Genomic DNA, 27,938 nt, shown 5'->3' with positions numbered 1-27,938 from the left:
GTACTATCAAGGAACACACTGATAGAAGGAGAAAGTAGAATGACAGAGAGATGAACTCATCATTGTGCTGTGATTATCTGTTGTTTAGTTACAGTCACTGTACAGTCGCAGGCTGGGGGAAGGACAGGACCTGCAAATGTTCCTAAGGTAAAGAAGAGGAAAATCAGGTCTCCTACCCTGCTGTGCTGTGTGGCAGAGCTGTGTAAATCTCAGCACTGATGGACAGAAATACAAATCCTTTGGCAGCAAAAACAGCTCCTTTAGGCTGGCTTCACACTTAATTCGGATGCGGCTGACAGTAGGGGTCCGGTGTGTCCCTGTTCTCTGTGTCAGGGACGAATCAGGCCCAAATTTTTCGCTGAATTCGGACCTGATATGACCCGAAGACGCACAAGACTCCTCCGCAGCCGCCCCGAGATGTGTGAACTAGCTCCATTGAGCGCCGGGCACGCTCTCCTGTCATGCGAATTGGATGCGGAGAAACCCACATCCAATTCGCATCAGTGTGAACCCAGCCTTACATATAATTCAGCTTTAAAATTAAAGCGAAAGGTTCCCATCAACCTTGATATACAGTACGTATAGAATACTCTCTAGCAGTGCTTCATCATTCAGACCACACACTTGTTAACCTTCAACGTGGAACATATGATATAATACATTGTTTTATTTCCGCGTTCTTGGATAGAAATGAAGACTTTCTACCTCGGGGACTGGGTGTCATGCGGATGTTCTGTCAATCAGCACACACGGTAATAAAATGGAGCTGTATAATTCTAGGACATTATGAACTGGTGAACGCAGTCATACGCCCTGGATGTTCTGCTCTTTAGCGGCGTACCATGACAATTCAGGAACAATTCCTAGTGTGCTTGTTAAACTTATGAAATCATTGCAGTCAGGGATGGATTTCAATTCAGTGTCCCCTTTGGCCATTTTTTACAGTCGCTGACCTAGCCATCTTCTATAGCCATAAATCTTTGTGTCCTCATATTTTTATGCCTCATATAACATGAACTCAGCTTAAAACTAAATGTCAGGCTATTATTGCCTTGTTGTTTCAGGCTTACATGAGTAAGAAACCTAATAAGGCACAGATCTGGATCCCCCCAATTCCAGATGACGGCCCCTAAATGGTAATAGAATTTTTTCAGATGACCATATGGATTTATGAACGAAGTCCAGTCATGAGAGAGATATTAATGGAGGCTAGTCTACCAATTCTAATCCTCTGAACATGCTAGTTGATTGACAGTTATGGTCTCTCTCTTGTTTCCGTAGTTTCAAAGTTGTTGACCCCAATGGTGTATGCAAAAAAAGGTCAGAGCAAAGTCATAGGTCAGGTAGGTAGGATTTGTAGATGGTGGGGTTGGCCCGGAAGTCTTCCTCAGTACCAGTTTCTTTTAACTTAAAGCAGTATTGAAGCCAAAAACAGAATTTTAATATATTGCAGCTTACCAATCCTCAGATGTGGTGGCTGCATTAGTTTTCTTTTTTAGGTTTTTTCCTTCTGTTTTCACCTGATGATCCAGCCCCTAATACACCTGCTGTATAAAGGTGGATCAAGGAGCAACAGAGACACCTTTGGACAGCAGCATTGTCACTCAGGGGGGAGGAGAGAGGTTGATGTACTAGCAGTGTTTCCCCGAAAATAAGCTCGGGTCTTATATTAATTTTGGCAACAAAAGACCAAGTAGGGCTTATTTTCGGGGTAGGTCTTAACATATTCTCTCTCTCCCTGCCTACCAGGAAAACCCCGGTTTGAACAGACTTAAAATGCCCAAATCCTTTCTTTTACAGTACAGAATTTGTGTGCCCCTGCAATCTAACAGTGCCAAACACCTCAGCTCTCCTCCACCTCTCCCAGCCGCCAGCGAGGGACCCTAGCCCCCCTCCCTCTGCAATGCTCATAGCAGGGAAGAGAGCACACCAGCCAGCATGTGAAGAAAAAAAATCTGTAAATACTGTGTGGAGACAGGAGTATCCATGCTGCATACCGCACACAGTATGACATGTTGATTGCAGAGGCTCTGCACCGTACCTTCAGTGACCCGCCGAAACTCTGCGAAGGGAGGAGGGGCCGAGATCCCCCCACAGACAGGCGGGAGAAAAGGAGACCAGCGGGGAGATCAGCTGAGCGCCGCTCTGAATCAAAGGCACCTGACACCGCTAGAAACACACTGCACACCGCCGTAACAGAATTATACTACGTTTCCTCAAAAAGCACATAATCACCTCAAACTAGGGCTTATTTTCGGGGTAGGGCTTATATTGCAGCCCTCCTGGAAATAAAGCGCTAGGTCTTCTTTTCGGGGTAGCTCTTATTTTCGGGGAAACAAGGTAAAGCCAAAATCCAGCTCACACATTTTAAGCAGTGTTGTCCCTTTTAGTATAAAGGTTTTACATAAATAAATAAAAGCTGATCATTGTAAGCCCCCGAGTCATTGGTAATTTAGTTTGTCTCAACCCTCTAACTGTTACAGCTTCAGGACAGCTTATTTTGTTAAAGTAAGTTGAAAAATAACAGACGTACATCTGAGAATTGGTAAGCTGCAATATAATAATTTTTGCTTTTGGGTTTAATACCGCTTTAATGTTTATTGTGAGTTTAGTTTACAAAGCCGGAGTACCCTTTTACACTGACAAATATACTCCCCCATGAAATATGCACCACGCATGTTAAAAACATGTGCGCTGGCTGTGTTCCCATTAGGGGGTTACACAAGGACATTGAACACCTCCTGGTCAGCGTCCAGTGTAGGCTCTGCCTTGGTTCCCCATGCAGACACTGACTTTACAGGATAACTCTTTACTGTATGTTGCTCTACAATTGGAGTAGCATCAAGAGCTGTTGGTAGCAGGTGGGTCTCCATACAAAGCATGGTGGCAGATTACTAAGAGTCACGTCATATGGGCTATTCTGCTGTTAGACTTTGAATGGGCCATTCTAACACATGGGTATGCTTTGATCTAAACCATTCCGTAGCTCTGGCGGTATGTTTAGGGTTATTGTCCTGCTGGAAGGTGAACCTCCGCCCCAGTGTCAAGTGTTTTGCAGACTCTAACAGGTTTTTCTTCTAATGCCCCGTACACACGGTCAGATTTTCTGACGGAAAATGTTCAATGGGAGCTTGCTTGGAAATTCCGACCGTGTGTAGGCTCCATCAGACATTTTCTATCGGACTTCCCGACACACAAAATTTGAGATCTGGATCTCAAATTTTCCGACAACAAAATTCGTTGTCGGAAATTCTGATCATGTGTACACTATTCCGACATACAAAATTCCACCCATGCTCCGAATCAAGCAGAAGAGCCGCACTGGCTATTGAACTTCATTTTTCTCGGCTCGTCGTTCCAAAAAGATTTGTGTGACCGTGTGTATACAAGACAAGTTTGAGCCAACATCCGACTTGGATTTTATTGTCGGAAAATCCTATCGTGTGAACAGGGAATAAGAATGCCCTACATTTGGCTCCATCCATCTTCCCATCAACTCTGACCAGCTTCCCTCTCCTTGCTGAAGAAAAGTATCCCCGCAACATGATGCTGCCACTACCATGTTTCACGGTGGGGGTGGTGTGTTCAGAGTGATGTGCAGTGTTAGTTTTCTGCCACACATAGGGTTTTGCCAAAAACTTAAATTTTGGTTATCTACACCCAAAAGAAAACCAGGACAGTTCTATGGAAGCTACGATCTGTATCTGGGAGAGGAGTGTGTTCAAGCCATTCTGGGGGAGCCTGCAGAACAAGGAATTTGTCCAGAGCGAGCCGAAGCCGAACAGACCAGGATTGCTGTGGAGAATTGTTCAGAGCTGGAATGTCCACCCAGGAAGAGTGTCTCCAGCCGGTTTGTGTGTGCTGTCAGCCCAACAATTGTGGTAGCCAATAGGAAAGTGTTTCGGAAGCAAGCCACGCCTCCTTCATCAGCCACTAAGAAGGAGGTGTGGCTTTCTTCCGAAAAGCGTTCCTTGCTCTGCAGGCTCCCCCACACACTCCTCTCCCAGATACAGACCATAGCTCCCGTAGAATTGTCCCGGTTTTCTTCCACCCTTGGCCGCCCACTGTCACTCCCACTACTTTGTGAATGCAATCTTTGTTTATATATTTGATTTTTGATTTTTAAATAAACTTTGCTACACCATGCCTGCTTTGCGCCTTTCTTTCCTTCTCCCCTTAATGGCCTGTATCCACTGCTTCTTTCACCATACAAGTAAAAAAAAGGGTTCAAATAAGCAGTTTGAAGTAGGTTATTGCAGCTTTGAAGGTGGTCAACTGCAGGTCCAAAAAGGGTCAACTTATCTCCTCCTCAGCTTCATTTATATGACACAGCCGAGGGAGGTCTCCCCCTCACTCTGAAATGCCCAGTCTGGTGAATGGATTTGTTTGAGGGGGACAGCTATACTGAGGGGGGGGTTGTACTGGAAAGGGGGAGGCTGTATTGATCTAGATGTGGGGGATCTGTACTGAAGTATGCTGTACTAGTGTGAGGAGAGGGGATCTGTACTGTGGGGACCTGTACTGGTGCTACTAGTGCGGGAAGATCTGTATTTAGGGGGAGCTGTACTGGTGGGGGTTGGGGGAATCTCTACTGGGGGAAGCTGCAATGGTGGGGTTGGGGTGTAGATCTGTACTGGGGGGAGCTGTAAAAGTGGGGGGGTCTATACTGTGAGAAGCTGCACCAGTGATGGAGACTACGGTTCACTGTACTGGGGGAAGCTGAAGGTGGGGGTGGGGTGTAGATCTTTACTGGGGGAGCTGTACTGGTTGGAGGGGGAGCTGTACTGGTGTGTGTGGGTGGGGGGGGGGGTGGGCACTGTACTGGGGGAGCTGTGCTAGTGGGAGGGGGGGTCTATACTATGGGAAGTTGCATCAGTGACAGGGACTGCGGATCACTGTACTGGGAGAATCTGTACTGGAGGAAGATTTATATAGGGGGATCTGTACTGGACGGAGATTTGTACTGGGGGGAGATGTATAATGAGTGGAGATTGATCTATACTGTGGGGAAAGGTCTTTATTGAGGAGAGCTGTACAAGAAAGGGGGGGGGGATCCTGGGGAATGATCTGTAGTGTAAAGAGGGAAATCTGTACATGGGGGGAGCTGTACTGGAGAGGGTGAGGGTCTGTACAAGGGGAAACTGTACTAGTGTGTGTGTGAAGGGGGGGGGGTAATTTCTACTGGGGGAACTTTACTAGGGGGGTCTATACTGGAGGACATTGTACTGGTGGGGGGGGGGATCTGTACTGCGAGGGGCTGTACTGGGAAAGAGAACTATACTGGAGGAAACTGTACTGGTAGGGGGATTGGATCTGTACTGGAGCGGGATCTACATGGAGGGATCTATACTGGAGAGAAGATCTGTACTGGGGCATATGTACTTGGGGAGAGATCTGTACTGGGTAGGGAGATCTGTATTGAGGGGAAATCTATACTGTGGGGTGGGTGGGGGGTCAAGGAATCTGGGGAAGGATGTAAAATTTTGTTGTACTCCATCCACTGACCTGTGTGTTACACACTCCTGACCCATTAGATTTTTGCTTGTTACATAAAGTACAGTAATTAAAGATTTTTTGGGGATACAAGGACTATGTCCTATGTTACTGCATTCACAGTGAGCAGGCTCAAGTTTTAAGTCCCTTAAACTGTGCAATTGTGCTGGAGTGTGTTCCTCTAGATGCCTAAGGCCTAAGGCCACCCTGGCAAAAAAAATGATCTATTCCCTGCTAACATGGTATGCCAGTCTCATGTTGCTCCACATAGAACTATTCAAACAACATTTCAATATTGCTCATTTGACATGGGGTCAGTGTGGAGGACTCTGGCTCCCCACAGACTGACATTTCTTGAACTCTTATTCTTAATACCCCTTCTCACAGTTGCAATCACAGTCATTCTCAAGGGAGGTTGATACACCCCAAGCTGACCATGTGCAGTACCGCCCAACTCTATTGAAAGTGTTCTGGTGTATTCCAGCCTTGCACATCACATGTACTTTTCCATTCCCCAGCCACTGCCCAAATGGCAGCCCAAAAATACCACAGGTGCAAAGAACATTGCATCACCCAGGGGGTTGGTTTTCTCCCGCACAAATACCTCTTCCAAACAACCACACGTGACTTGGCTGCATAGGGAAGCCTTTCTATCCTAACATCGATATAGCTGGCATTATTTATTAACAAGGTGCAAAGAATAATGGTGTGTACTGCGTAGGACTACAATTTGTAGCCAGGCACAAGGGCTACTGGGTGATATGACAAACATTGAAAGGAATATTCTAAATATATAATCGCGCTAGAAGTAAAAAATATGGATATGTTAAACCAAATAAAAATATGAATAAAGTTGCAGCTGCAGTACAGAAAGTGCTATACACGTGACAAATAAAAGGAAATGAATAAATTACAGCGCTAGTAATAGTGCAAATAATGTATCAAAAAATAAGTGAAAACAATTCATAAGTAAGTGAATGTCCATATATTAGTGAATGATGTGCTCCAATTCATAAAGTGCGAAGGTGCGCCACACTCCCTCCTGTGTCCCCACTCACCGGATGGAATGGGCCCCCAGCTTTTCAGTCTAGGGTCGTTTCAGGCTTAGAGTGTTGGCCAGGGATGACTATTCACATCAGGATACCAGGGAAATCTCCAATGCTCATGACAATCAAGCGTGGATCATAGTACCCAAAATGACATAAAGGAAGGGGACTATAGTGAAGTACTGTTCTGCTCTGAATTTCTTGTCTGCTCCCTTCTGCTGAGTTGTTAATGCTGCTGTACAGTTTTCCTCCAGCCAGCAGGGGGAGAGCCAAGTTACATCAAGCCTGTAGACTTTAAAGCAGACAGCCGGGAGTCCTGAGAGGTGTAGTTCAAGGTGGTGGCCATGTAATGAAACTACTGTATTTCTAAACTACAGATCCCAACAGTCTGTGTGCAGCAGGAGGAGTCAGAGGGGTTGAGAACCTTGGGAGGTTGTGGCAGAGAACAGTGGAGAGCCATTTTAACCAGCAGCTTCTTCAGGGGTAGCGCTACACAGCATTACACACTTTGTCTGTCTGAGAGAGACTCCATGGTAGAGGTGGGAACACCAAGCCAGAACATTCTCTGGAATTCAGAGCTTTTAGAGCACAAAATGATGTCACAAGATCATTTTAAATAATGGGGTTATCTATTTATAAGGTGGTAAGGCCTTACCAAGGCCATACTATTGCTCTTTACAAATATGCATTTGGGGCCCTGAGGCAAGTGAAATGTAATAAAAATGAATGAAGTAAACAATAGAGTCATGTGACTGGTTTGCCTATACTGTATGTAGGCACTTCAATAATGTATTTAGCTGAGTGCTTGGAACTCCACTTCAAAGATAACCTATAGCACAGTTGCAGTGTTTCCTGGAAAGCATTAACAATTCATTGATCAAGCTACTGCCTTCGGATGCTGTGTAATCTGTATAGTCAGAGGATGGTATATATGGTTCCAGTGACTTATGATTCTTTACAGTGACAGCAATTGGGATCGATTTTCAACAGTGTACACAATACTTACCTCTGGCAGATTGGCTAAAATATGCATCTGCATAATAGGAGCCAGGGATGTCAGTAGCAATGCAATGCATCAGTCCATCTTCACAGTAACTGAAAGAAGCAATGATAATTAAAATTACTACATTACCAGCAATGAGCTATGTGCAAAAAGCAGGAACCAATCAGAAGTCATTGTCCTGAGGATTGAAACTGAACTGTTTTGATTTGTGCAGAGCATTGTTCTCTCTATCTTGCATGGCAAAAACTCAGTGCACTGGGTCTGTTCCTGAAGAGTATGATCACGTTAGTTTTAAAGGGTGAAGCCTGGGGTCAGCAACCCCAGAAAGAAAAGAAAGGAGAAAATGTTTTATTAGTATACTTCACTGCCACTGGGTGGTGCTATTCTATCACTCTCTGCACATCACATAAACCATCTTCTTACTTAGGATTAATATACAGATATATACTAATGGTGTATTTTTTTAAATGCTTTGGATTTATTCCATGTAAATATATCAGATGTATCCATTACATACCACATGGAATGGTGATTTGAGAATACATCTTCAGGCTGGAATAACTCTCCATCGTAGTGGCACTCGCAGTCAGATTTAGGCACACATTCTCCAAACTCGGTGGCATAGAGACCAGCAGGGCAGTAACATCCTTCCATACAGAACTCTCTGCAGTTAGTGTCAGGGTGGGACAAGGACCGACAGGTCTTATTGCATGGACTTCCACATTCCTGGTAGACCTTTCCCTCTGGGCACACAATTGCTGTGGAAACAAGGAATCACATTATGGTCCACTCTCTAAAAAGACACGAGCAACCATGTCTGTTGCCTCTAACAATCTATGAGTTCCAAGGTTGCTCAGGCAGATAAAAAAAAAACGAAAAGTACTGCTTGCTAAAGCCAGCCATACATTAATTCATACAAAAATTCTTTGTACGTTTGATGACTGAATGCATGTTGTTTTAAAATGTCACTTTCTTTTAACATTCGATTTTACAATGAATGTAATTTCCTGAACGAAAACCACATACACTGTCAGAAATTCATTCGATTGAGAAAGCGTTTCCATCCTGCTCCTTCATGTATGGCCAGCATTAGAGGCCCCAGAGGACACCTTTCAGATACACCGGCCCTGGTCCATTAAGCTGCAACAGCATATAGGACACTTTAAAGTGTATCTTTGGTCAAAATGTAAAATCACATTGTATTTTAATTATTTCTAGCCTACTCCTATTAATCTGAATGATCTTGAAGTTTGTAAACTTACTTTGTTTGATCCCCACACATTTACTTCCTTACATTCCGTGACACGTATTCACTATGCCCTGTGAGTAGGCACTGCTGTGTCACACATTTCACAGAGCCTATCTTCTGAACTACAGAGGTGCTGTGAGGAGGAGATTCAGGAGGCGGAGTCAGTACAGGAATCACTGCTTGCAGGCAGCAAGGTACTATGGGATATGTAGTCCTTAGAAAGTGAAAGTAAACAGCAGAGGAGAAGCTGCAAAGCATTCAGGGAATCCAGGACATTGTGGAAAGAGATTGCATGCAGACAGGCAGAATTCACAATATGATTTTTCACGTAAAGATTATTTTGGATTGTCAAATATAACTATTGTTTGTATTGTTATTTCAATGCTGATGTTATAAAATGAAAGCGTATGCTGTGACCATAGAACTCCTGTAAGGCTTGCTAAAGTGATATTTCAGCTTGAGGAAACAGGGCCATTGGGTAAATGCAAGGTACAGTGGGGTTATTTACTAAAACTGCATTGTGCAAAATCTGGTGCAGCTCTGCATAGAAACCATCAGCTTCCAAGTTTTATTGTCAAAGTCTAATTGAACAAGCTGAAGTTAGAAGCTGATTGGCTACCATGCCCAGCTGCATCAGATTCTGAGTGCTCCGGTTTTGGTAAATTCCCTCTTAGTGACTTATAGCAGCCAATTAGAAACCATAAATTCCATTCCATCCAATATTTGTGAACTCCAGATTACCCATCATCCCTGCCATACTCTGTCTCAGGCAGCTGATATTTTGAATCATCTGCCACTTGGTTACGGAAGATTGGTTCAGGGAATGGAATTAGGACAGCCTAATTGTAATGGGAACAGTGGTGTTGCCTGTTGCTTGTTGTAGTGAACTGACATTCTCGGGGCTCTCAAAACAAGGGCCTTTTCTTTATACAACTGAGTGCTGCTTCTAAGGCTGACCATTGAGAGTGACAGAATGTGAGATCCTCGTTGGCATCATCGGAGCTCCAAGACCGGCTAGTGCACTTATGCAACAAAGCTTTATTTCCTTTTCATCCCCTCCCCACAGAAATCAGAATGATCAGTGTCCAGTTACAAATTGAAGCACTTGTTATTACCCTGTAGTTAACCCCTACTTGGCTCAATAATTGCCCAAATCATCCCAAGAGAATTGAATCTTTGCCATTACTAAACAATGTATGGACATAAAGTGTATCTCTAGCCAGATTGTTTATGAATAAAGTAGGGGAAGGTTAAAGCATTTTCCCATTTTTATTGCCATTATTTTCCCATTTTGAAGATCTTAACTTATTTCCTGCCCCAGCGAGTGTAGTCACCAGGACAGGAAGAGAGGGGAAGTCTGTTTAGCAGAGGCACAATGACAAAAGAAAAAAACTTTTTATAGACAAGTTGAAAAAAGAATAGATACAAACAAATACAAAATAATGGAATGATTGTATTTAAAAGGATGCAAATTATAAGCGAACCTTAATTAAAACATAATTAAACTAAGTTTAACTATTACTAACTATTAAGTAATTTCCTTGAAATTTGCCTATGCCTATTTTAGGCAAGTATGTGCACCAGTTTTGGTACCAGTATCGACACATACAATAACAACACAGTCAAAGAACCTGCAGATTAGGAAATTGGCCATAATTAAGACTAGCTCTAAGCTGGCGTATATAGATGTCTGTGCTCGGAGTGGGGCATGCCTGTGCTAGGAAGTTGACATAAATTTGACAGCTTCTTGGACAGGGGTCTATCAGGTGTCCACTGGGAGATTCCCTGGCCCAAAGCTGAATGTAAACCATAGGGCAGTTAATACTGGTGATGTCATTACTTAACCTCCCTGGCGGTATGATTATTTCAGATTTTAGGTGCTGAAAGCGGTACCATTATTTTTGCATGGAAATGTGGCATTTTATTTTGTAGGCCTGTAATTCTTAGGAATAACTCACTGAAATCTGTCCAAACAAGAGTCTAGTAGACATCCTGAGTATGATAAAGTTTGAAACACAAAATCATAAATTATAATATAATAAATAACTATAAATAATAACAAATAATAATATAATAGTAATAATACTTTTTATTCAATAAATTTTAGTAAATAATATAAATCAAAAACACTGACATTTTTTTTGGCCAAACAAGAGTGCAATATTAGTAGTCATATTGCTTTTAGTAAACGTCTCGGGTATGGTAAATTTTAAAACAGGGTACAGCGCAAAGTCCGACGTCACAGTCAGGACAGTAGAACCGGGTTTCTTTTCTGACTTTCCTTCCTGTGTCGTCACGTTTAGAGCAGCAAACCACACACATCCTTGTGGGTGCTGCCTTCTTTTCCGTTGGTGGAATGTGGTCCATAAAGTGTCGACCTGTCAGACGTTCTGGGTTCACAACGCCAGCAGCACAACGTCCAGATCTATTTACAGTGGTTGGTGTTTGGTGCTTCAGAAATATGAGTTCTGCAACTTTCCAAACGAAGTCTGCATGAATCACAGGCCTGTCACTCTTTTTTTTTAGAAGAATGAAAGCGTTCCACAGGCACTGTTCAAGAAGATGCCTGAAGATTTTTTTATAATATTTTTTTTGTTGCTTTCTCATAGCAGGGTAAAAAGTCATGGCCTGGTCAGCTCTGTCAACACCTCCCATTGTGTTGTTGTAGTCCATTACGAGTTGAGGTTTCATAACATCTTTTCCAACTTTTGTACGTACCATGACAGTAGAGGTGTTGTGAATGGTACTCATTAGGCACACATCTTTTTTATCTCGCCATCTTAGTGCCATCATTTTGCCTTTTTGCCAGGCAACTATTTCTCCTGCAGTGAGCTTTTTTTTGGCAAAGGTTGGCGGCATGTCACGCCGGTTAGCTCTAACAGTCCCGTAAGCATCTGTCTTGTGTTGTAGAAGGAACTCATGGAGTTCTGGAGAAGTAAAAAAATTATCTGTGGTTACACAGTACCCCTGATTCAACAATGGCTCAATCAAAGTGAGAACAGAAGCGGTTGCCATTCCATATTGACTGAATCTGTCGCTGAATTTCGTCCCTTTCCCGGTGTAAAGGACCGAATTCCATATATAACCAGTGCTGGCTTCACAGAGCATAAATGATTTTATGCTGAGTCGCGCTCTCTTAGACGCGATGTACTGTATCCAGCTAAGTCTTCCTTTGTAGGCCATAAGACTTTCGTCGATACTGACGTCTCTGTCTGGTATATAGGTCTGCTGGAAATTTTTCTGAATAATTTGATATAAGTCCCAAATTTTTTTCAGTTTTGGAGCTGGATGAGAAGTCTCATCAAATTCGTCATTATTTTGAAAATGCAGATATTTCATTATGAGTGAAAATTTGTATTCCGACATTATGGTGCCAAAAAAAGGAGTGGCTAATATTTTGTTGGTTGTCCAGTACCACTTTTGCAGGGGTTTGCCCACCACTCCCTGGAGAATAATTAGGCCCAGAAACTTCCAGATGTCCTCCTTGGTCACTGGTTCCCATTTTCTGCTCCTTGAAAACCTCTGCGATATAGCAGCTTGTTGTTCCTGGTACCGATTGGTCTCTGTAACAATTATTTCTATGACCTCATCAGTCAAAAAGAGTTGGAGGTATCCCAAGGGGCTGTCATCTTCAACCTCCACTTTTATACCAGGCGCTCCGGTAAACGGGAATCTTGGGGGTGCTGTGTGCTCCGTACTGCAATCAATCGAGCACCAAGTCCGCACATCGCTGGGCAAAGTCGCAGGATCATCGCTGAAATCGCTTTCCGTGCCTGATGACGAACTTCCCCATGATTCGCTATTACTCACATCTGCAAGCGATTCTGTCTCGCTGTCGCTGTTTTACAGCATGTCATATGTCATTTTTAGTGTTGAAGCACGCTTTTTGGATGCCATGGTCGCTCTGCAGTTTCCAGACACAAAGTACAGTAAAACTGCAGGCAGGGGCACTGGACAAAGCACTGGGGGGCAATCTGAGGTCAATTTTTTAATATTTATTATATTTTGTAATGTAATCCAATAGGATTACAATGTGTCAGTGTGTTTGTGCTTTATACATTTTGAAATTGCCGCCGGTTCCACCCCCTGCGTCGCTACGCTCGCAGGGAACGGAAGCCAGGGCACACAGTGGATCGGGCGGAAGATCCGGCCGCCGAACACAGCGGGAGAACATCGCGGGATCCCGGAGACAAGGTGAGTCGCGTCTTCCAGGATCCAGCGATGCGATCCCGAGTCTGGCTCGGGGTTACCGCTTTTGGTACTAAAATCTCACCCCGAGCCAGACACGGGAATACCGCCAGGGGGGTTAAATATGGCTGTTCCCATATGCTGAGCACCCACCAAACTACAAAACTCCTCAGCCATGTGCCTGTCTGTGTGATGGGTGCAGTGGCCACACTGAGGAAGGATGTCTAGTATGAAAAGTTAGCCACTGCCCCCCTATAACCAGCCTTTGCAGCTAGGAGTATTGGGGGGCAACATATGTCAAAAAAAGGCCAAGGAAAATTCCAAGCTCTACTTACCGACCAGTCTGCGACCAACCAAATTGACCTGTCTAACAGTATGCGTTAAAAACAGGTATTTAGTCTGCACATATTTGCAAATACATGCATAAGCTACAGGCCCCAGCAAGGCACCCTGTTATCGGTAGTCCCTACCATTAACTTTTAAGAGGCTTCACAGTGGTAGCACATGCATTCTGATGAATAGATAGAGAGCAGATGGGCTGGAGGAAACCTACCCCTCCTTAAAGGTGCAGGGGCACACTGAACATCCAGCACATAGCACTATGCCTGAAAAGGTGTCAGTGCGTTGCCTGACCAATATATCAACATTACAAATGGACACTCCAACCTCAGTGCCGACATCTGACAGATTCATGAACACATTTCTGACTGGTACAAGTAAGGTTGCCACCTGTCCAGGATTCACCCGGACAGTTTGGGTTTGGAATCCCGGACACATTATTTAGACCAGGCTGTGGCTCCCCAAGTAACTGAGATAGTCACACAAAAGTCTGTTGACATTCGGGAGCTGCGGCCTGCTGTCTGGGGGCAGGTTTGGCATCACTGGGGGGGCCATGATGTCAGCAAGAGCAGTTTGGCCACACCCTCTGTTTGTCACAGCGCATTGCATTGTCACTCTCCTTAGGGCACCCAAAGGGGTCCTAGGTCTTTTATAATCCTATATGTATACTACAAAAACAAATGTGTCCTGTGCTGCTAAAGTGTTCGGGTTTGGCTTGCAGAAAAGTTGGCAACCCTAGGTACAAGAACCTGGTGCAAGCATCAACAATTTTGGTGCGGTAGCCAAACTGAATTCTAAAAGGTGTCCACAACTTAGAAAGCAGTCACAATCTGAGTAGAAAAGCCTCTTCCCTGCCAGCATGCTCCAGAGAAGGACTCTTGCTCTCTGTGTGGAAGCAGTGGTTTCTCTACAGGGGTCCAAAACACCCCATAAGTCAGAGCTAGAGCTTTCCATTCAGCAAAGCATCACCCACATGCCCCTCCATATGCAGAAGTATTGAATATTTCCTTAGGCTTATGGCACTTAAGCAAGCAGCAGGGGAGTGCTGTGGGAGGGGATTTACCGAAAACTTGTTACTTTGCCCTGAATGAGCACAACACAGAAAGATTTAAATTGCATTTTAATATGACTTTTGGGGGTAAATTGCTTACGTTGCTCCATATATTACATTGTTCGGATGTGCCACACATTTTCCTGGAAGATAACGCATGGAGACCATGTCTGAATGAGCAGGTACATCAAAAACCCAGACTTGACCCGAGGGCCTGTTTTTCTATAATGTCCCCATTGGATTGTCATAGTCCCTACTGACCCCAAAAAGTCAGGAATCTGACTACAGCTGAAACTGCTAACTCTTCATCCTTTGGTGATATGCTGAAAATGCAATATTTTTTTTTTCTAGTTTAGTGATTTTCTATAGTAATGGTTGTATACATTCATTAAATAGTTAAAAAAAGCGCATACTAACATTTAAAGACAAACTTACGGCAAAATTCAGGTGTTCTCCATTCTATAAGTACACCTTTCCTGGAACAGGCAGAGGCATAGCTTGAGAAGGCAGAACAGAGGCATTCTTTTCCATTGGAGCAGGCACAGACGTCGTATCGGCAGTTCTTCAGGTATGGGAGGGGGTTGACCTCATGGTGACATGGTTGGAAGATGGGCCCCATCAGAGCAGAGCAAGCGTCTTCTGCAAATCTGGCTGCAGAGAGCATGAAATAAATACTTTATATCATTATGACCGCATTATTAATAATAAAAATTAAATATTTTGACAGTTTGTGAAATTTTTATACATATACACATCTGTAGAAGCTAGGAAAATGTCCTCTTATATCAACCTTATTACAAGAGATTAGTCAACCAATGAACTTAAATTACAGTCTAGGTTGAATCAGGCCAGTTCTTAAAATAACTAAATCATGAGCCAATCTGCAAGACCCAAGCTTCCCCTTTTTTATTTATTTTTTATGTTTTTACAAACTGTAAGCAAAAAAAAAAAAATTTCTTTAACCTGGAGCACCAAGGGTTTTTTGAGAAACCACATTTTTTTCTTTATGCCCTACCATTCATAAATATAACCTGATGCTCATACAAACACTTTACTTATCTTTCAATATAACTGGAAATGAATGAGAGAAGTCCATTTGAGGATCATAATAATAATAATAATTTTGAAACATAATAGTAAAAGTATTAGAGGCAGAGCTCGCAGAGCTTTTTTTTTTCTCAGAGAATATTTGCAGGAACTCCTCCCTTCCAGGTTACCCCTTGGCTCCGTCCTCTACCCACGTTCGAGCATCGTTCCTTGGTTTAACCCCCTACTCACTTCCCGATACCACCACTTGTAGAGAATACAGAACCAAGTATCATTTTGTGATGCTAAGTATTTTGTATGGAATGTGTTAATGATAACAAGAAAGGCAGTAAAATAGATCCCCTGCAGCTAGCAACATTGCCCCCCCCTCCCTCAACTGTAGATCCCTTCCAGCAATGATTGACCCTCCCCCCCAGTAACTTAAGACTCACCTCTAGAAAAAATAGATCCACACCAGCAATAGACCTCCATAGCAACAATAGACTCCCAACAGCCAGCTTTAATAGACAACCCAGCAGCCAGCAACAATAGAACCCTCCCTCAACTGTAGATCCCTTCCAGCAATGATTGAACCCTCCCTCCCCCTTAACTTAAGACCTAACCCCAGCAACAATAGATCCCCCACCAGCAACGGTAAACCTCCCTAGCAACAATAGACCCCCCCCCCACAAAATTGATCCCCTCCATAAACAATAGATTCCCAAGCAGCCAGCATCAATAGACCCTCCAGCACACTGCAGCACCCCTTGCCATTACATGCATTCAGTGCTGGAGGTGCCGGAACTGCGTTACCCCACATTCCCGCTGAAAAAAGAACCCTGATTAGAAGTTTGTTTTGACCCTTTGTGACCATTACCTCTTTTGGGGTTCAAAATGCAAGGGTCTGTGTCTTGTTTCACCAAATCTACACAGTCACCGCTAAGCTTCCAAGAATTTCCAAAGTCCTCCACACTGGCCTCAACAAGCCCATTTGGTGGAAGAAAGTCATCACGCTGATTTCCATTATAGTTTCCACAAAGACCACTGGTGGATTCTGAGTAGACCGGAGATAACTGAAAATGGAGACAGCAATAAAAACAAAGATAAAACTCAGGCAGTAAGTTCTAGTCATGGTGCATGAAGAGATATACAACCGTGGGCACAAGTGTTGAGAATGACACAAATCTTAATTTTCACAAAGCTTCTGTGTTTTTAGATCTTTTTGTCAGGTGTTACTAAAGGCTTTTATTGACAATTACATTATGTTTATGCAAAGAGACAATATTTGCGATTTTTCAAGACCTCTCCAATTTGCTGTGGGATGCTGTCAATCAACTTCTGGGCCACATCCTCACTGATGGCTGCCCATTCTTGCATAATCAATGCTTGGAGTTTGTCAGAATTTGTGGGGGGTTTTGTTCACCCGCTTCTTGAGTTTTGGTCCCCAAGCCACTCAGTTATCACATTTGCCTTATGGAAAAATGCTCCATCCTGCTGGAAAAGGCGTTGTTCCTCACTAAAGTGTTCTTGGATGGTTGGGAGAAGTTGCTCTCGGAGAATGTTTTTGTACCATTCTCCTAGATTGTAAGCTATAACGAGCAGGGCCCTCTGATTCCTCCTGTATTGAATTGTATTGTACTTGTATTGTCTGCCCTAATGTTGTAAAGCGCTGCGTAAACTGTCGGTGCTATATAAATCCTGTATAATAATAACAATAATAATTCTTTATTCATGGCTGTCTCCTTAGGCAAAATTGTGAGTGAGTCCACTCCCTTGGCTGAGAAGCAACCCCGCACATGAATGATCTCAGGATTCTTTGCTGTTGGCACAGGATACAGGACTGATGGTAGCGCTCACCTTTTCTTCTCCAGACAAGGTTTTTTCTCCGAAGCCCCAAACAATTGGAAAGGGGATTCATCAGGGAAAATAACTTTACCCCAGTCCTCAGCAGTCCAATCCCTGTACCTTTTGCAGAGTATCAGTCTGTCCCTGATGTTTTTCCTGGAGAGAAGTGGCTTCTTTGCTGCCCTTCTTGACAACAGGCCATCCTCCAAAAGTCTTCGCCTCGCTGTGCGTTCAGATGCACTCACACCTGCCTGCTGTCATTCTTGAGCAAGCTCCGCAGTGGTGGTGCCCCGATCCCGCAGCTGAATCAACTGTAGGGGACAGTCCTGGCGCTTGCTGGACTTTCTTGGGCGTCCTGAAGCCTTCTTCACAACAATTGAACCTCTCATGAAGTTCTTGATAAATGGTTGATTTAGGTGCAATCCTAGTAGCAGCAATGGCCTTGCCTGTGAATCCCTTTATGTGCAAAGCAATAATGACTGCACGTGTTTCCTTGTAGGTAACAATGGTTAACAGAGGAAAAGCAATGATTTCAAGCACCACCCTCCTTTTAAAGCTTCCAGTCTGTTATTCTAACTCAGTCAACATTACAGAGTGATTTCCAGCCTTGTCCTCGTCAACACTGACACTTGTGTTAACAAGAGAATCGCTGACATGATGTCAGCTGGTCCTTTTGTGGCAGGGTTAATGCAGTGGAAATGTTTTTGTTTTTTTGGGGGGATTAAAGTGTTACTAAACCCACAACAGTAAAATCTGTCTGTATATGCAGAATAGCATGCTTGTTATACTCACTGTGGAACTTAAGGGGTTAATCCTCTGCATTGTGTAAAAAGGCTCTTTGATCCTATGTGGACAGATCCTTCCCTCCTGCACTGTCTCTCTTGGCAAGGCCACAAAATACAGTGAGGGTAGCCCTCCTGCACATACTCAGTTTAGTCTCTATTGCTGGAGAGAACATTTCCTTGTTCTCAGAGCTAGCTAGATCACATGATATTGACATCACACATGTGGGAGTGTATACAGGCTATAGTGGAAATCTCCTCCTACCTGAACACACAGCTCTGGACAAAGTCTGTAGTTTGTCATGTTACAGTGGTAGACAGATCAGCCAAAAAGGTATATAGTGACAGTAAAGAAGATTTATAAGCTATGGGCACTGTGGGTGGGCAGATGAACTATTTTCATATTATTATTATTATTTCATAGTAACACTTTAAGTTAATTTTCATGTCAAAGAGGGACTTTGCAATGAATTGCAATTCATCTGATCACTCTTCATAACATTCTGGAGTATATGCAAATTGGCATCATAAAAACTGAGGCAGCAGACTTTGTAAAAATGTATATTTGTGTAATTCTCAAAACTTTTGGCAACGGCTGTATAGGGGATTATTCATGTATAGGAGATTCCTAATTAGGGGATTATTACTCATTTCAGGATAGTGGGTGAAGCCATGCAAAGCATTCCTTTTCACCCAATTGACTAACTGTACCCTCAGAACCTCTTGTGTATGGCAAAGATACAACCTAATATTATAGAGCTATATACATGTTTAATGGTGGGACATTTTGCTTCCTTTAGTACCTCCTCATCATTACCTTTTTGGGTTACGTTTGGCTTGCAGAAAAGTTGGCAACCCTAGGTACAAGAACCTGGTGTTACCACAAGAAAGAGAGAACCTGATTGGTTTCTAGGCATTGCAACTAAAGCTTTTTATTCCAACACTGTGATAAATCCATGTTTTCAGGTAAGGTCATCAATGATTGAGCAATGTTCAAAGAATGCATTTCACCTTGAGCAGTAATTTTCCATGGCCATCCCAATCAATCTGGAGGTCATCGTGGTAGGAGAGCTGTACTGATGTCAGTGTTGTAGTCTGGATGCGGAGGGAACCTGTTGAAAGTCAAGAGAGACTAGTCTGTACTTATCTGTAGCTTTTCACTGACTCAACAGGGTCATGTTGGCTTTCTGCAGTAAGACCACTGCTACAATACAGAGCAATACATCTATTTCATAGGACTGCAAGCTGCAGGCATTGGCTCTAACAGGTATGAGGACCAGTATAATAGTTCATATAATAGTTCATATGTTCATAATTATCACACAAAAGGTGCACACAATTTAGCCCAACTGAACTTTCAGGTTAAATCAGCTAAAGTAGAAAGCATGCGGTGATGTCACTGCTGCACATGCTCAGTGTACATTCTAAAGAAAACTATGAACAGGCAGGTAGGTTTATTGTATTGCTGAAGAAACCTTATGTGTCTCTTCTGTTATAAAGAGTCTGTCTGCTCACAGTTTTAATTGGAGACTTTAGCCCTGCTTTAAGACTTTGCACAACTTTTTGATGCACCTAGAAGAAATTGAACAGACCTAAACCAAAAGTTCAGTTGGGCTTCATCATATCATACAAGAAGTATTTTTGTTGGGCAACAAAAGTAAATACATATTTCAAACTACAGATAGTATGGTGCAGGGTGTATTTACCTTGCAACAGCGGGAGCATAATATCTTGTCCGTCTATGGACACTCCTCCTCCATGTTTCAGTTTTATTGTTATATTATGCATGTCCAGGAGACGGACAGAAGCAGACCGGGTGCACACAGCATCTGGGTCATCAGCACACTAGAAAAAAAAACTTCATGTCATTATTTTTTAATAATATTTATGCCATCAAAAAATGTTACTGTGAAAGATAAATGTTGAAGGAATGCCATTCCCCAAAACAAACATAAAACCACCCATAACCCACACTTGTAATAGTATAAAAATGTAGTTGTCACCCTTGTAATCTCTCCTTCATTCACATCATTGACATGTAAATATTATTTGGCCAGTAGGTGGCACTGTTGCTGTCTATTGAAAATGTAAAAAAGCATTACTGCCTGTGTGGATTTAGCTCAAGGAATATATATAAGTGTTATCAAGCTGTCATATAATGCTCATATGTCTTTGTTTTATAGTAATAATTGCAACTGTTTCTTAAAATTAAAGTCATTGTTCAGGTTTATTTTTTAAATAAAATGATAAAGATGTTATACTTATCTGCTCTGTACAACAGCTTTGTATAGAGCAGCCCTGAACCCTTTCTTCTGGGGTCCCCTGCCGGCATTCTCCACTCCTCTTCCCTTCCAAGTGCCCCATAGCAAGCTGCTGCTATGGAGACACTCAATGTGGGCTTGATCCTGAGGCAGGCTCCGTGAATCTATTGACACACACAGCGTGGCTCGGCCCTTCCCCTCGCTCCCTCCTCATAGGATTTGATTGACTGGAGTGGGAGCCAATGGCCAATGGCTCCCACTGCTGCCCCTAATTCCTATGAGGAGAGAGAGAGAGCAGAGTTGTTGCTCTCGGGCACAGTGCTGAATCAAGATCGGGCTCAGGTAGGTATTTAGGGGCAGGGGGGCTGGGAGGGAGACAGTAATGGAATGTTTGTTACCTTAATGCAGAGAATGCATTAAGGGAAAAAAAGTATAGCCTTTACAACCACTTTATCATTGCATTAATGAATACAGGGTTGCTACAATAATAGGGTCCCTGCATATAATGTTAAAGTATACCTGCCACACACATTTGAAGAAGAAAATGGGGTTGATATACTAACAAATTAGAGCATGATCATTTCGTTTAGTGAATAGGATGAAACTATGTTCACTTTGAATACCCAATCATGTGTAGAAAAAAAAAAAAACAGGATTTATACTTCCACCTGTTTGGATAAGTGAGTGAACACAGCGTTGTCTTATTCTTTAGGCTAAGTGAGCATTCAGTCTGAAAAGTAAGAATTCTGTACTTCTTAAGTACATAAACCCAGTGTGGCTTAAGCTCAATAGAATATCAATTCTGTAGCAGCTGAAGACATTACTCAGGCAAGTTGGTGAATGAACTGTTATTGGGCCTGTCCTACTAAATTACTGTTTTCAGTATGATAAATGACAGGTGCTCTTTAATAAGGATGTGGATAGTACCCAGACACAGATAAAATCCTGGTCTGTTTATACTTTATTTTCCAGCTTGGATGCCCTATCTGATGCATCATTGATCTGTACCGGTAATAACGATTATAACATCAAGTTCAGTACAATATACAATAGTGTTTACAGTGCTTTGCAGACAGTTGCCAAGTCTGTTTAAAGCTAAAGTTTATTTTACTTATATTTTGCTAGGGAAGTGATTAAAAAAAAACCCTAGCATTTTTTTTAAAGATTTTTGTCTATGCCCAAGCTAAGCAAATTCACCTTCTGTATCTGTCCTTGTGACTTTTGTCAACAGAACTGAAAGTGATGGAAAATCCACCTCTTTCAGCAGCACTTCTTTGCTTTGGGGAGATGTACTCCCACTTTCTGTTGTGTCCCTAAGAGAGGACATGAAGGGAAACCTTGGCAATGGGACACAGATACAAGAACGTACATAACCGGAGTTTCAACCGTTCCCTATTATATCCAAAGGTAAAAAGATATAATGATACTTTGGAGTAGGGTTGCCAGATGTCCCCAATTTCTGGGGACAGTCCCTGACCCAAGACTGGAGTAAATATAGGGTCTTCTGAAACATGGAAGAAAAAGTGCTAGAAAGAGAATAAAACAATTATTGATGGTTCCAACTCGAAGATACTTAAGAGTTTTGTAGTTGTTTGAGAGAGACCAAAAAGAACTGCTTCAAAACCACAAGGCCAATGTGAAAGCAGAAGATGCAGACATGATACCTAAGCACTCAGGGACCCGTGGAAATCTTTGGCTCAGGGTCACCTACCAGGATTTGTATCTAATGCCAAGGAAGCACAGGAAAATGAATGCATATGTGCGCTGCAGTACCCCATTTTGACCAGTACATGGTCAAAGTACGAGTGAACAGCCACAGAGGTGGCAGGATTACTAACTGACAAGTTGAAGAACTGGCAGCTGCACATTAAAGGTGAATTGGTACCACCAATTCCTTATAACAGCCATTTTAAAGTCCTTTGTAGCCCTTTTTAGGACCAGACAGGATTCAGTTCCATTAAATTTTATTGGAGCTTGGGCTTTGGTGACTTCTCACAAGTAATAAACTTTCTTACCTGCACAGTCTCTATAGCAACAGAAAATGTGTTGTCCGTGTTGTCTTTGGCAAGTAGGTAATGGCAGATTCCGCTGAAAGTAAAATATTTGTTGTCGAAACTTTTGAAGTGACCCTGTCCTGTGACAAAACATTCTCCTGAATAGAAAGAAAACATTTCATTTAGTTTGAATGAATGTATAAAGCATGATTTCATAGCATAAAAGAAACTTTTTTTACAAGATTTCATCTCTTGTGAGGCTGATTAGGTTAGGACACCAGGTTAAAAGACGAAAGAAATGTGCCACCTACCACAGCCAATAAGTTCATGGTTATCCTATTCTGGTGTGGCATAGAAAATGCAAGCAGTAATCTGATTTATTTCTTTTTCTAAGATAGGTTTTTTGACCTTTATGATGTAGGTCATGTAGACAAGGTAAGTGCACTTTTTGACCCTCTAATTTGCAGTCCTACTATCTTCAAAATACTGGTCCCTTCAGACAAGAAAGGAACTCTTGAGATGAATCCTGGGCTTCCAGCTCAGCTGTGTTTGCCTTAGAGTCTTAATTCTAATTGTAAGTTAAAATGAGGATACCCATACCCCTGGCCTACGCCGTATTCCTAACACTTGGGGGTCCAATCATTAAAAAAATGTGCTTTGGGAATTTATCAGCATTTGCTGAATCGTAACTAATACCCATAATGTTTGTAATATGTGTGCAATACTTTCTTTGTTGCCTTTCCATCGATAATTACAACATTCTCTAACATTCAATCCGAACAAAAAAAAAAAAAAATAGCTATATGTACATTTGACTATTCACCAATATAAAAATCAGCCTAACACTATAGGCTAAATCAGTGGCCCTTTGCTTGCCATTATCAAGCTCTTGGGGAACTATTCCTTCCACTGATATAAGGCACTATTCCTTCTCCTGACACCAAAAATGGGGCACTATTCCTTCTACTGCCTCCAACAGTTTGACACTATTCCTCCCACTGATACCAACAATGGGATACTATTCCTCCCACTGACACTAATGATGGGACATTATTCCTCCCCCTAATACCAAAAATGGGGCACTCTGTACTCCCAATGACTCCAGGACATTTTCTACTCCCACTGCCCACAGTCCAGCCCCTCTAAAGTCTGAACTGGCCCCTAATTTATAAAGTTTGGAGATCCCTGGGCTAAACCAATGCAACCACCATATATTTAACATTTTTGTTTTTGGGTCTAGATACACTTCAACCCCCCCCCCCCACCACCCCCTCGTCCCTCGTCCCTCTCCATGCATGCACACACTTCAAATTCCAAAAGACGTTCTTAGGAGTCTATTTATAATTCATACAACTTATACCCAAGATTGACAAATTTTCGAATTGTATTCAACTAGAAAATGTGTGAATCATAGGTGGAAATAGTTATAAATAGACCACTGGATTTCTTCTGTCATTTCCTGAAGTTGCTAAATTGTCATTCTCCACCTAGTCTGACATTTCTGATATCATGTTCTCACAAATTGTCATTATATCTACATAGCTATGAGGAGCAATACCAGATTTTAACTGCAGGAGGCACTAATGTAGCAATAAAAAAATGATGCTGTGTGGATATAGTTTTCATTGTTTGAAGGCGAGACAGACATCTGCCTTTTACAAAATTATAAAAATAGAATAAAAACGTTAATACTATCTTTATCTCCTCAGAGATCAGTTATCAAGAAAAAAACACACCTCACTTGTAAAAATGTGTTTTAGCAATTTATTGCTGAGTCCTGCCTTTCTTGTAATTGTAGCGTGTGTGAGTAGTGAGTTGAATAAAATTAAAAATAATTATGGGAATTTAAGGTGTGCAATTTTCAACAATACATAAAAGCTAAAACCAGCCTGAGGGGGTTCTGGCTCCTACTTTGGAAACTTTCTGTGTAGTAGTGGAAAATATAATACCCAAACACTGTACGTTTATCAAATTGCCTATTGCATTACAGGAAAAAAGCATAGTCACTCAAGAGGAAAGTTACTTTTGAAGTTCTGACCTCATGTAACAATCATAATAACTTTTTCATCAGTTTTGGATAGAATAGGAATTTGGGAAAGGGTTAGACTCTCTGTCAACTTTTCATTGCTGTCTGTGTGCCTATGGGGAGGTTCACCCTCTCTGCTTGTGCAATGAAATAGAAAGTGAGGGGTAATCCTATATTTTGGAGTTGTCATACCAAGACAAAGGAGGAAATCTTCCAACGGGGACATTATGGTTACAACATTATAAGAGTGGATTTCCCCTAACTTTCAGTAGCGTTTTCAGGACTGGAAATCTCTCCAGCCCCATGCAGACAACAAAATAACCTGACAAGCTGTAATCCTTCCCTACTTTAGCCCAGAAAAAGCATTGGCTTTACATACAATTTTAGACAGAATGTTCAGATTTTTTCCGAGCCCAACAATGACCGGTTCTCCTTAACTGACCTGGACAATCAATATCACTGCAATCCCAGAGTCCATTTCTGCAGGAGCTAAAAACAAATATTCAAATTAGCTTAAAAAGTTCATTGGAAAATTGCAGTTAGAAATTTTCAGCATCAGAATTATGAAGGGAGGCAGGAAACCTTTTGTAATACACATTTATTATTATTATTATACAGGATTTATGTAGCGCCAACAGTTTGTGTAGCGCTTTAGCGCTGTCAGTTGGCTGGGTAGGATTAAAAAAACACACAAATAAAGGTATTAAAATGTATATGTATTCAGTGTAATCATTGTTTTAAAAATAAACTTTAACAGATGACAAAAAAAAATAATAGATGTACTTAAAAAGCACAAAGAGTAATTACTTCAAAAGTCAGCACCTTTTAGACATGTTTTCTCTAATTGAACCTACAGAGCCATGCAGTGAAGAATTGAGGACTGCACTGACTTGTTCCAATTATGCATATTTCTGCCTGAGCTATTGGGCTTTGTAAACAACATAGCTTTTTACAACCAGAGCACAAAGGGTCCACATTTTCGTGTATGTAGGGTGTGTGCTTCATCACTGCATGCAGTGTACAGTGGGGGATAGCATGTATTCTATGCATCCAAAAGGTTCAATACATTCAGTGGCCACTGAAAAAGTAACTATATTCACGTTTCCTTTACAGTCTACCTTGTGTTAAAAGATAAGGTCACCTTTGTAAAAAAAAAATTATAAATGAACATTTTTTAGTAGGTAAAAAAAGTGCATTTATTTTTATTTTTTTACTAGCCTGCAAAGCATTGCTGATCGCGGGTGCAATGCAGGCTTTTGCAGACTGTCAGTGTAAGCTGTCTGCTCGTACCTTGTATGTACAAACAGTTACACGCTGACAGTGCTGTGCTGTGCAGTAGAGCTGTGCAAATATCAGGAATGGATGGTCAGGTCAGGAATAAAAATCCTTTGACAGGTAAAACAGCTCCTTTATTTCTTGTGTGAATTTTTCTTTTTTGCCTGGAGTTTAGCTTAAGTTTAGGTTTGCTATATTATGACAAATACGATGGGAATGAAAATTAGCACTCACTTCTTTTTATTTATGAATGACAGTTTAATATGTTTGTTAGCTGTAGATATTATGGCAAGTGGTTAGTTTTGTGTTATACAGACATGTATAGGCAGCAATTACCAGAAACTACAACAGACAGACATGCTAAAAGAATAACGTGTTGCTTGACAAATTGCAAAATTACATATTTTTCTTCATGGGGGGTCCCTTAAGGTATTTGTGCAACCTGATAGAAGCATTTTTTAATTGGCATTGATAATTAGAATGATAAGCAAGTTACGACATGGGTACATGCAGGAGTCGCTGGGTGTATTTAGTAACAGTACTAAAATTATCAGCAACCTGCCCACAGGACTCTCCTGCATATATTTATATTTGTATACATATATTTTTTCCTGGCGTCTTCTTTAAGCCAGTCACATGACATTACAAGGTCTTCTTCCCCTTCTCCCTGCACTGCTGGTGAGCATTCTCCTGTGAGCCCTGGTCAGCACAGTGTCGCACCCCATAGATACACTATCCATGATACCCTAGGCTAACAAGATTGGGTTCAATAATGCTGGGTGGCCATCAGTCAAGCTGGAAGAGACTGACTCAATATTGTTTGGGCCCCTAGACTCATAACATGAGGTAGGTTCTTTTGGTTTTTGTTTAGAAAATGTCTCTTGCCTTACGTTTAAATGCAGTCATAGATATACATAAGATACATTTTGTTCATATTTGTCATAATAATTTGTACTTTTTCTATTTCTACTGCACAACTAAAGTTGTTGAATCATAGGTTTCGATAGTTAATGAATCTTCATGTTCTTTCCTGAAGAAGCCATATGGCGAAACATGTAGAAAACATGAACGAGATCACAGTAAATCATTGTCATTTATAGGATGCCTTGCACACATCCATGGCTATGACTGTACTGTATGTGCTGTTTTTATTGATGTTGTTCATTTAATAAAATTTGTATATATATATTCTTTTACATTGTGTTGTTTCAATGATTTGCACCTTTAAAGTCCCATATCTCCCATATGTTTTGTTCTTGTCTAAACGGGATGTTGGTGCCATATCTCATGCAAAATCTGACACTGATCTCTGACCACATAATTTACCTTATGCCATTAAAAGAGGTTAATCGTTACACATACAGACCCAATGGCTCCCTATATTGTGAGATACACAAGTAGCATATGGTAGCAGTTAGGCTCCATGCACAAAGTTTAAACGAGTTTAGGAGAGTTTTGCGTTCTTTCTGCCAGAAAGCTCCAATCAGGTATGCAAACCTGAAAGTTTTTTTTCCTCCCTCTAAACGTTGATCTTAAAATATGCCTGTAATCGTCCTAATGTGCATGGAGGCATAGGATAACATTGAGCTGCTTCTACAGGCAGAACACAAAACTCCTGTAGTAGCAGTGATTTTTAATCCAGTGTGCATTGATGCTTAGTGACACATATTTCAATCATAATTAAATCAAATGTATCAATAGATATGTTCCTTTAACAAAACCAAACCAAAAAGGAGATCAGTTGCAGAAGACAGAATGGAAAATCTTCAGCTCACCAAGTATTACAATCCAGAGTGATTTTGGCCTCGGTTGGATATCGCTTGCCAGCATGTACACAGGAACATTCAGAAGGATCAATACACCGAGACCCATCAAGAACTTTCCTTTCTGTATAGAAATATAAAGACAGTTAAAGGACCACTAAATCTCAAGCAAAAAAATTACAACAAAGAACTAATAGTAAGTCAGATGTGTGTCCATATCTTGGAGATATTTGACCCTTATGTACCACCTCCCCAACAGGAAAACACAAAACAATGAAAGCCTTACAATGGTGCTAAGACCTCATGTACACGGGGCATTCGAAAAAACGAGCTGCAAAGCCACTACCAACACTAAGAAAAAGCAGCTGTAAAAACGTGCTTTTAGTGGCCTTTTGCATTGGCGTTAATGTGTATTTAGCCGCGTTAGCTTTTAGCAGCTTTTCTCTGCCTCTATTCAAAATCAATGGTTCCCTATGAGAGCCGTCTGCTGATCCAACTTTCAGCCCATTGAGTTGAATAAAAGTTGCATCCAAGTCAGATCATCATGATCTGACTTGTGGTGCGACTTGTGCTCTGAGGATCTTGAAGGGGAACCCC

At 41.8% G+C, this 27,938-nt stretch overlaps 1 protein-coding gene across 1 annotated transcript in view; it reads right to left on the bottom strand.

The window, feature by feature from the left end:
- The window catches only part of VWF (von Willebrand factor), a 363,569-nt gene that overhangs the window by 293,618 nt on the left and 42,013 nt on the right, over positions 1–27,938 (bottom strand). The window contains exons 9-17 of the mRNA XM_073621285.1: positions 27,354–27,465; positions 24,746–24,792; positions 22,299–22,435; positions 19,729–19,867; positions 19,034–19,134; positions 16,273–16,468; positions 14,805–15,020; positions 8,060–8,300; positions 7,546–7,634 (exon numbers count right to left, since the gene is read on the bottom strand). Of these exons, the coding sequence (XP_073477386.1) occupies positions 7,546–7,634; positions 8,060–8,300; positions 14,805–15,020; positions 16,273–16,468; positions 19,034–19,134; positions 19,729–19,867; positions 22,299–22,435; positions 24,746–24,792; positions 27,354–27,465 (1,278 nt within the window). The remainder of the gene's footprint in view (positions 1–7,545; positions 7,635–8,059; positions 8,301–14,804; positions 15,021–16,272; positions 16,469–19,033; positions 19,135–19,728; positions 19,868–22,298; positions 22,436–24,745; positions 24,793–27,353; positions 27,466–27,938) is intronic.

The sequence above is a fragment of the Aquarana catesbeiana genome, linkage group LG03 (genome assembly GCF_042186555.1).
Source record: "Aquarana catesbeiana isolate 2022-GZ linkage group LG03, ASM4218655v1, whole genome shotgun sequence".
NCBI lineage: Eukaryota > Metazoa > Chordata > Amphibia > Anura > Ranidae > Aquarana > Aquarana catesbeiana.
The sequence above is the reverse complement of the archived record's forward strand: the minus strand, read 5'-3'. Positions and strand labels throughout refer to the sequence as shown.